This window comes from Sinocyclocheilus anshuiensis, unplaced genomic scaffold (assembly GCF_001515605.1).
Source record: "Sinocyclocheilus anshuiensis isolate Anshui unplaced genomic scaffold, SAMN03320099.WGS_v1.1 scaffold399, whole genome shotgun sequence".
Classification (NCBI taxonomy): Eukaryota; Metazoa; Chordata; class Actinopteri; order Cypriniformes; family Cyprinidae; genus Sinocyclocheilus; species Sinocyclocheilus anshuiensis.
In genome coordinates this window covers 874,492-885,177 of record NW_015552570.1, presented here as the reverse complement: position 1 = coordinate 885,177, position 10,686 = coordinate 874,492, and the positions used below count along the sequence as shown (strand labels likewise).

At 35.3% G+C, this 10,686-nt stretch overlaps 1 protein-coding gene across 2 annotated transcripts in view; it reads left to right on the top strand.

Moving 5' to 3' along the window:
* LOC107665047 (pappalysin-1-like) overlaps positions 1 to 5,529 on the top strand; it is an 85,031-nt gene extending 79,502 nt beyond the window's left edge. For both annotated transcript variants that reach the window (XM_016455791.1, XM_016455790.1), the window contains exon 22: positions 5,212 to 5,529. In XM_016455791.1, the coding sequence (XP_016311277.1) occupies positions 5,212 to 5,322 (111 nt within the window). In that variant the 3' untranslated portion in view covers positions 5,323 to 5,529. The remainder of the gene's footprint in view (positions 1 to 5,211) is intronic.
* Positions 5,530 to 10,686: the final 5,157 nt, after the last annotated feature.

Below are 10,686 nucleotides of genomic sequence, written 5' to 3'. Positions count from 1 at the left end.
AATACATTGTATGGGTCAAAATTATTGATTTTTCTTTTATGCCAAAAATCATTAGGATATTAAGTAAAGCTCATGTTCCATGAAGATATTTTGTAAATTTCCTACTGTAAATATATTAAAACTTCATTTTTGATTAGTAATATACATTGCTAAGAACTTCATTTGGACAACTTTAAAGGCTATTTTCTTAATATTTTGATTTTTTTTGCACCCTCAGATTCCAGATTTTCAAATAGTTGTATCTCAGCCAAATATTGTCCTATCATAACAAATATATACATACATATAATCAATGTCATATAATCAATGCCATATCCATACATCAATGGAAAGCTTATTTATTCAGCGTTCAGATGATGTATAAATCTCAATTTCGAAAAATTGACCCTTATGACTGGTTTTGTGGTCCAGGGTCACATATTACAAAGGATTTCTATATCAAATAAATGCTGTTTTTTTTTTACTTTGATTTCTGAAGGATCATGTGACACTGAAGACTGTAGAATATGGCTGTTGGAAATTCAGCATTTCTATCTTAGGAATAAATTATGTTTTCAAATATGTTAAAATTACATTTAAAATTTAAATTTAAATTTCACAATATTACTATTCTTACAGTATTTTTGATCAAATAAATGCAGCCTTGGTGAACATGAGACTTCTATCAAAAACATTTTAAAACAATTACAGTTGTGTACGTTAGGAAAGAGCCAAGTTAGGCTTGTCTGAGAAAATGGCAGACAGTTATAGTTGCCAAGGTATTACTTGTCAGTAGCATTTTTAGAGATAATATCTGGACCTCCCAATAAACATATGCTTGTTTATGGCATGTTTATTGTGTGCTAAAGTTGTCATATTCTTATGACTTGTTTCTTCTTTGGCAGATACCTGTATTTTGATTTTATTATATGTGGGAGCCGCAAAGATATCATCTTCCACAATGACCTAAAAGAGGACACTTACTGTAGGTCAGGGTCATATCAGGTTATAACAAACAGCACTGAAACGATGTTTCGATTCCTTCCCCATTTGATTTGGTTGGTGTACTGGATTTAGTAAACACAGAATTAGGTGGCTTCCACTGGATCTCTGTGTCGTTTTCAGTGGTCTTTGGGATCTTTGGTGGGCTGTTTTCATTGTTTCTTTGGAAGGACTGTGTGTTCTTCAATCCAGTGTTCCAATAACTCACAGTATACTTTGCTTGTATTTGTCAGAGCACTTGTCAGCCAAGGTCTCTTCCTCACAAATGCACCATCAATAGCGAATAACTGCCCTCACAAGCCCCACAGAGCAATTAGGAAAAACTAACCGGGGCCTCTGACGTGCTACGAGCAGACAGAAAAGCAACATTGACACAGAGCATCCTATTAGTTTGTTGGACTTGAGGATGACCAGAATTTGAATCCATGCCTTGTAATGATGAGGTCTTCCATTTTAGAGGTGAGGTCATGACGGGAGAACTAAATTTGCTTCCAGTTGATGTTTAGTGGTGCCGCTAAACAATTTTCTACCAAAGGCCTCCAGATTTCTGTTGAACGCAGATCTAAAATGTGCCCCAATATAAATCCTTAGTTTATGAAACGTGGAATTGCACCCTATATATGAAACTACATTGCCTTACATTGTGTAGAGAGCACAGAGGAGTCGTATGGAAATGGGATTTTGGGAAAATTGTTGTAGGTCAGTTTTAGGATCTCAACTGGTGCATCCAACCCAAATGCAGAGTACATTAACTCACTAAAAATGCTTTGTTTGTGCATTGAATTATAGGCTATAGTCAAATTTCAAGAGACATTTACAAACCAAACAGTCAAACAACAGTATAAAGACAATGTGCAGCTGTATATGAGTATATTTTAGAGGAAATTTTCTGTTTCCTTTCGTGTCTCAAACTGTGTTGGGCTGGCACTTGATGTTCCTTGTAAAATTTGAGTTTTGAAGCAAAACCAGTCGAAAACCGCTAAACTTCTTTTTACGTGACAAAAACAAACAATATCAAGTTATTTTTGAATGAGCTTCATTACATTGTTGTAGGCAATTGTTCAAATCTTCTTTTATTTAATACTGAGGCTACTGGAGGAATCTCAGTTCCTCTACCACTGTCCCAATGACATCAACACAGAAAAGGTCAGATGTTGTGAGAACATTCAGCGGTTTTAAGGTTTGCTGAAGGGAAAGAGCACTGACAGCTCAGCTTACTGTCAAAAGCTTCCTGCAGACTTCTCAACTTCACTTCTTTCAAGCTTATGTCAGAGTTTGTCTGACTCTCATGAAATGCTGATATTTATACTATCCAGATGTCATGGTCTCAGGGGCATGAGCTGAACATTAAAAGTAAGTTTGCTTGCATTGGCGTCACCTAACGTCAGTTTAGAAGTCGTTTATTTGGAAGCAAACAGCGTATTAATGGTAGCTGGACAAATTCATACTCTAATACCTTGAGTGGATAACTCATCCTGCACTGTTTGCTACAGATAGTTGGACTTAATATTATTCTAGCTTAATATTTCCATTTTAGAAGTAACAAATAGTGTAAAATCTATAATGTGAAAACAGTGTAAAACAAATATAAAGTAAAATTAAGTCAAAATGTCATAAAATAATAATGAATGTTATTATTTTAATCACTCATTTTGGCTTTGGTACAATAACAATATGTACGTTTTTGCAAAAAAAACATGTTTTCTCTGTAATATTGTGCTGAATATTCATCACTCATTGTATAATTACGCCTTTTAAATGAGCTCCTTTTTTCTTTGCAGCGTTTTTATTATCATTGATGTACTATAATAGTTTTTTATTAGTTTTAATTTGTATATTTTAATTTTCATATCATTTTCTGCATAGTTTGTATAGTTTTTATTCATTTTATTTAATATATTAAATTTAAACTTGATGAAACTGAGAATTGTTGCTTTGGCAATAAGATTAAAATTTTTTTTTTTTTTTTTTTAATATTTAAATTCAGTTAATGTTTTTTTATTATTATTCTTTCTTTCTTTCTTTTCATGGTTTAAGTTTTAGTTAACTACAATAACTAGGTTCTTAGCATCAAAATGTTTGAAAATCCCTGATTTAACACACCTAATTTCTGGTACAACTCAGTTTTGATGAAATGTTCACTTTTGTCTTTGAGCTGTACTGTTGTTGTTGAAACTTAAAGAAAAAAGGAACAGTATTTTTTCACAAAAGATTTTTGTTTTGCAGTGTTTTGTTTGTTTTCCCTGGAAACAATTCAGGGAAGGCTGAGGGCAATGAAAACATTTTGAAGACACAGATACACACGCACACTTAATAACTGGAGAAGTGTTGGTCGGTTGTAATGAGGAGTGTGGCAATGGAGGGAATGTTGTCAGCCAGAGTTTGTGGGCACTATGAATGGACTAGATTTACAGTTGGGAAAATCCCCTACAGTGGATGGGGACACCAAAAGGAAAAGTCTGTGTATTTCACAGGGCAAGGAGAGGGCATTCCTTCCCTCAACGCTCCGAACACAAGAGATCCCTTGTTCCTCTGTACACATATACGCTCTTGCATTCCCCCTTTTTTTCACTTTGCACTCACAGGGATCCAAGTGCGCCTTGCACTGATCTGACAGTGCACACATACATAGCTCACAGGGACTGAAAAGATGCCGCTTTCTGTTTGACATCAAAAGTAAAAACAAGCTGAGATGAGCATGTTGCGTTGTTAGTTGCTCATGTAAAATAGAAGTGCAGGTGTGGATCTCATTCTCAAAAATGTTTTCCATTCTGTTGGTACTTGTGGATATATGCAGTTGTTTTCAATGACAAACAGTGAATTAAAAACTTTTTTGTTTGTGTTCCAGCTCCAGTGTTCCGCATCCTCCTTTCCCCAAATGGTAGAACAGTTCGAACTAAATAAAAGGATAATAATGTTATTTATAAAATGAGAGCACGCTGTGCTTTGGTCAGCAACCTCATTAAACCCACACATGCATTCAGCTTTCACCTTTATCTAATTTGTCAGAAGTGTAAGAATAGTTTTGACTGATGTTTGATAGATTACATCTCACCACAGTATCAACCAAGGTCAAGTGTAAGGACTTTTGTTATCGTTTTCAATGATGTTCTTGAAAAAACTTGGTTTGTTTTCGCTTTTTTTTTTTCATTCTTTGAACTGCTGACATTTACATTTATTCATTTGCACTATTAAAAAAAATGAGCTTGTAAATGTTCATTCGTTGAACTGCTGACGTTTACATTTATTCATTTGCACTATTAAAAAAAACTGAGCTTGTAAATTTAAAAAAGAAAGAAAGAAAAGATTTTTGTTGTAACAGTTAGGTTCTTTTAATTTCATTACCATGGACTTTTAGTTTGTTTCTCATCACTTTCCTGTCTCCTTTGTTCTAGTTTTCCCGCCAGCTATCAGTTACATTGGACACTCATCAATCAGCATACCAGTTTGCCCTTTAGTTTGCTATCACTGTGTATCTTTGTTCACTTTTCATTTGTCCGGTATTGTTTGTGCATCGCGCTCTGTCTCATGCCTTTGGCTTATCTACATCATATTTGTTGTTGGAATTTAATTTAAAAGAAATCTTTATCTTCATCTGCTTAAAACGTGACAGGAGTAGGTTTTACAAGAAACTACTATTTCAGTCTTTCTACTTCAAAATATTGTATTTAATTCATTATTGCTTGCTGTTTCTTTGTGGAATTTAAAGACATTTCAGTTTAGCAGATGCATTTTTCCAAAGCAACTGACAATTTGCAATTTATATAATATTTGCTGACAAATAGAGAATAGAAGATCTGAGATTGCTCTAATTGCTCTTTTTTAATGACTTAATAGTTCACACAAAAATAGAAATTCTGTTGTCATTTACTTACCCTCACCATTTAAAATTAATCAATCTGACTTGTGGAACACAAAAAAGATGTCTTTAAAAAATGTTTCAGTGTTTGTTTGTTTTTCCCCAGTGTCCAATGTAGTTTGGACCCCAACATTCTTCAGTATGTCGTCTTTTATGTTCCACAGAAGAAGTCATACAAGCATGAGGTTGAGTAAATGATGGAAAATTGCTCATTTTTTGGTGAACTATCCATTGGATCAGAATCTCTGAAATGCAATTAATAAAACACGTTGAAACCTTTTCTGCCGTCGTAACACTGCTATATTATGGTGAATATGATCATCACTTCAAGTTCTTGGACTCAACCCCCTTTGATATTTTGTCTGTGCCAGGTGATTCCATTCCCTATGTCATGTGACATTCGAGAAGACTGTGCGTGTCGGGACCCCGACGCCCAGGAGAACAACAAAGGAGTCCGCCACCGGTCCATTGGCAGAGCTTGATACCCCCTGTGGCACCCAGGGGGCCTGCTGGGAAACCATTCTTCTCTACATGCTGCTTATAAGAGGGCCTTTCCACTCACACCGCACTCCAACATGCCCTCGTTTCCTCATCAAACAGCAACAACTTAAGAGGGTATGACACTCAAAAACAAACAACCAATCAAACACATCAACAACAGGTTTCGCAAAGGACAAGAAGTGGAAGTTTTATGAATGACTTGGCATTCAATGGCCAAGTCAATTGGCAATAGCAACCATAGATGTCATCAAACTAAAGCTCAAACAAGCCTGGGCTGACAGTTTTGTTGTTTTATGTTTGCTTTCATTGATCATTATTTGTAAAACGCAACCATGGTAATGTTGTTTTTATGTAAAGCCAGAGGAAGAAGGGGGGGAAAGGGAAAAATGCAGCTGTTAATGTTTGCCTGTAGTCAGAAAATGGGATGATTCCAACCGAGTCAAATCAAGAGCTCCAAACTAAAGCGAATCGATGAATGAGAGGACCTCTGATGTTTTCGTGATGCCCCTTAACGCCTGTCCTCCGTGACTGTCTCGATGACAGTTTAGCCATTCACTGTGTCCTCGCATATCAAGTGTTCTCCACGTTCTTATATTTATCAATTCAACTATCAAAGAGGAAATACCTAGAAATGGACCTTAATATCAAATCCAAATTTGTGTCACACGAATGGCTTGCACTCCTCTGAATGTTTGAGCTGCTCAAAAATATATCTGGCTGCCGACCTCAGAGCCTGTATGAAACATCGAGGGATGATGGGAACGTTTCACAATGCATAGGAAGATGTACGAGTGCAGCTGCTGTGGCCCTAAATCACCAAATCCTGTATATCAGCAAGAAATGCACAAATCTGATGCCGAAAAATCATCAGAGGAGGTGTTGATCCAGTGAGTTACATCCAGAGAGAGGGAGAGAGAGCTCGTGAAAGAAGTTGTGTTAGCACAGCTGTTGCTGCTAGTTTTGCTGCTGTGGCCATGCAGCCAATTCTGTCTATGGACAGTTTGTAGTTTAATGCAAGTGCAGTCTGCCATAGATTTTACCTCTGGTCAAAATGCAGTTATATCAGCTTTACATGAAATATATAAATATTCATATACATGCAAACAGCTTTATACATGTAGATTTACTAACAGGTTCCCCTCCGCCTTCCCTAGGGCTGTCAAAGTTCACACAATAATTGACATAATGGTTTCATTCTGTTCTGTGTGATTTTCTAACAACTGATCTGAGCTGAACATTAGGAGCTAATTGGAATGGATGATGCACCCGTGTTTCTATCAGTAAACAAAGAAAGATGTTGAATGGATAATTTATTTATAATCAGTCCCTGATGGGATGTTTAACAAAAGTCGTTTGCATGCTTGGTGAAATTTAATTAATCGAACCGAAATTCATCTTTTACTTAAGAAAGATCAAATCCATTAAGTGCTATTCCATTCATGTTCCCTGTCCTGTTTAGTGCAGTTTGAGAATTAATATTGACTATAGAATTTCTTTTTGAAACGAATTAAGAGCACGGTTGCATAAATTTAGCTCTGTCTGGTGTCATTATGTAGACATATCATTCACATAAATTGCCGAACTCAAATACACATATTCTTTGGAACTGAATGCATTAATGCTATGCATTATAACTATGAAACATATTAGACTGATCATTTTAATAGATTGACAGCCTTGTTAGAGACACAATGGCCACTGAGATGATTGACTAAAAGAGAAATACAATTATATACACACTGACTCAGCATATACCAGACATAATTAATAATTCAAATAAAATGGGCAGTCAGTCAGCATTTGCTTGTTGATGAAGACTAGCTAAAGGGCCTTTGTCGATCAGGATAATAACATTTTATTAGGAGCCAAGTGTTCATTCAAAAGTAATGCCAAATGTGAGTAAAGTATTAAAGTATTGAAAAGTGAGTAAAGTATTGACACAAAGAATGTAATTTAGGCTTCATTGTGAATATAATAAGCATTTAGCGTCAAGGTGTTTGCTAGCTCAGTCTAATGTAGCATTATATTTGTAAAAGAGCGGTTAAACTATGTATAAAATAGATGAAATCATTTCAGGCTTACAGTCCACCTTTGCAGTCCATTACATCTGACATTTTGTAACAAAAATATCTCATTGGCAGATATGCCATCGGTGCTCCCCTTTTTATTTTTTGTGAAAAATAACTAACTATAACATTAGCGCATAACAGCAGTATATGTAACAACTGGCTTGAAGTTCAACACAATAGCAAATGTGTTATTTTATAGTAAGTGTAATAACAGGCATTGTTAAGATTTATGTATACAGTATATGTACACCAGTGTAAAACTGGAGATTGGTGTGGTAGTTAATGGAAGTCAGTACAACCCCATTAAACACATTATCGTTTAATATCTACACATTGGTTTACAAACCACTTTTAGAAAGTATAGAAACATCAAAATGACTTAGAAGCATTTATCAGCCACCCTCACAATCTCCCTGAGCTCTTATAAATACATATAAATGACTTCTTTCTCATTACATTAGCAATGTAGCATAGAAAAAAAAAACAACAACTGTTGTGATAGCAGAAGTGAGGCTACTTATCAAACCAGGATATCCCAACAGGTTGTCAGCCCAGCCAATGATAAGAGGTTATTTCTATGGCATTAATGTCTAACGTTTTTCAGAAGTGAAGAGTTTAAGGTAGGAAGAGCCTTGTGTGTATATTTATATCTGGTGGTTTTGTTCAACTGTATCTCTGTCAATCAATATTTTTATCTTTGACCACAGTTGCTGCACTTGTCTTTGTACAGTTGTTTTGTCGATGAAATAGAAAAAAAAGAAAAAAAGAAAGAAAAGAAAAAAGTTTACCATAAAAAAGCTGCTATGGTCAAACAGGTTATCATAATTGTTAAATTAAATAGTCGTTTAGTGTATGAAATCATTGAATAGTACTTTATACTGTGTGTTGTTGTTTTCTTCTCTTTTCACTACCTTTGGTTAAAACGGCGAGATGTGTGTAGTCCGATTACAAATACAGATGTTAAAAACACAGCTACCATCAAAGGATATCCAAAGGAAAAAAATCTGACCTGCGAGAGACATGCCAACAGTGAGATGACAGAGTAGACTTATTTATTCAAGTACACAAGCAGCTCTGTTGTAATTTCTTTCTATGTAACGATCATGTCATATTTAGTCTCTATAGACGTCTTTGTTCCTAGTATTAAACTGTATGCTATTATTGCATTGTAAAATGCTAAAATACTGCTGCTTTTATTCAATTATCACTTGGAAAGAGTGCCTAGAACAAATACCAATATATGTGCAATCTTATGAACCAGTATCACGACCGGTTTCAGACATCACTGAAAATGGACCTTTACTGAGCATTTCAGTACATACAGTTCTTTACTGGGGTGTTGTACACAAACAGTGATCAACCTTTTCTGTCCTTTTTTGTTCCTGGAAATGTTAAGAAAAGCTGAATGCATTCTAACGTAATGTTACTTTTTTTCTTCTGAAGCCATGAAAAACAAGATCAAATCAAATGAAGTTTGGTGAAACAGTCTACTGTAAACTTAACAGGATCTTTTTTTTTGCTGTACCTCATGCCTGTAATGTTTGCTGCTTACTTGTTCAGTATTTTAGTAATTTAAATCTCTTAGCAATATACAATGTTGTAAATAATATAATTATTTATTAAGAATGTTGTCTTTTTTATTTATATTTACACAGTTCATCTAAGTTATTTTTATATGTCTCCAGTGTTACTTGGTGTGATCAAAAGTCTTTTTTTTTCCCCTTACTGTTTATTTCTCTGTCGGTTCCTCTGTTCCGGTTAGAAAGTAAAGGTCTGGCGTAAGAAATTACTTGTTTTCCCAGCCACTCAATTTGTATGAGTAATAAATAAAAGTCTCTAATGCACAAGGAAAATGTTATAGAAATGTCACCTTTGGAAAATCGTACAAAGCGTTCCTTTGCCGTATTGACTTCCACCCGTGTTTTAGATTCCATATGTTTGTATATTCTGGGGAAATTGGTCAGAAAGGTTCCGTTTCCAATTGCTGAGTAGATACATTGAACCGGTCTGGAGCCGTGGGGCTCGTGTGGTTTTGTGTAAATAGTAGAATAGGTGAGAGAAACTGAAAGACTGCTTGTGGTGGCTCAGCTGCTGATGTTTGGCCATGTATAGAAAGCTTCATGTATAGATTCCTTCTATAATCCAACGCGTGTCCCTACATTTTCATCCTCACCGCAGAAAGAGGCACGTCCTCATTACCGTACATGCAGACGAAGTTGTACCTCAGCAAATTAGTGTCCTATTTTGTACATCCAGTTTTGTGATTTAAAGGTTTCAACCTTTTTCAGATTTCCCTAGTGCTGTGTTTGCTTGAAGAATAGCCTAAAGGTCACTTTACATCATGGGATTTTTTCAGTAATTTCATTTTATACAGCTTCTGTATTTCCACACAGCTGTGTAGGTTTTGTACAGTGCTACCAGTAACATGACTGCACATCAATATTATGCCAGTTCAGCATGCTTTTCTCAAATCCCATACCCTGAAGATTACAGTTGCATGATCAAAACCATATTCCCAAAGTCTGAGATGTAAAAATTTGATGGTGTGCTACTTTCATCCTAGTATAGCAAATTTAGATGTATTTATCATACGTTTTTTTGCAACGAGAGATAATCTACCCCATTATGTGTCTTTTGAGTATTCATCTTGTGTGCTGTTTTTATTGTTCTTTTCAAAACCTTTATATCTAAATCAAATATGTTACTTGTTATTTGATATATATTTTTCCTGAGTGTTTCTTTTCGATGCCCTGCTCCATTTTGTGTCATTGTTTGGTCTCCAAATTTGCAAATTCTTCTGCAACTGCACTGACATAAAATCAAGACCAGACATGATGACAAACCTGTTGTTCCTTCCTGGTGTATCTCCAAACACAACCCTAAAAGGCTTGACCTCTTACACTGACGGTCTCCGTAAACACTGGTTAGTCTCAATAAACCCACTTTGCTCAGTATACATACTAAATGCACTGTTTTGGGCACTTACCACAATATTATTTTAATAACCAATTGATTTGTACCATTTTTCATGATTATCTCTGATGTGAGCAGTTTGCCACTGTTGTTTGTTCATTTGTTTGTTTTCATATATAATATTGTGATATTATTTGTCACAGAGCAGACTAGTGTACTGTATATTTTCATGAACTCCTCAAGCATTATTAACAGTAAGTACATCAATGTTATTTTTCCTGATATGTATTATTTAGAAAATAAACACTGGTTAATGAAATGTAATTGTACCACTTGTGTTGAATTGCTTTGTGGAACCTGATG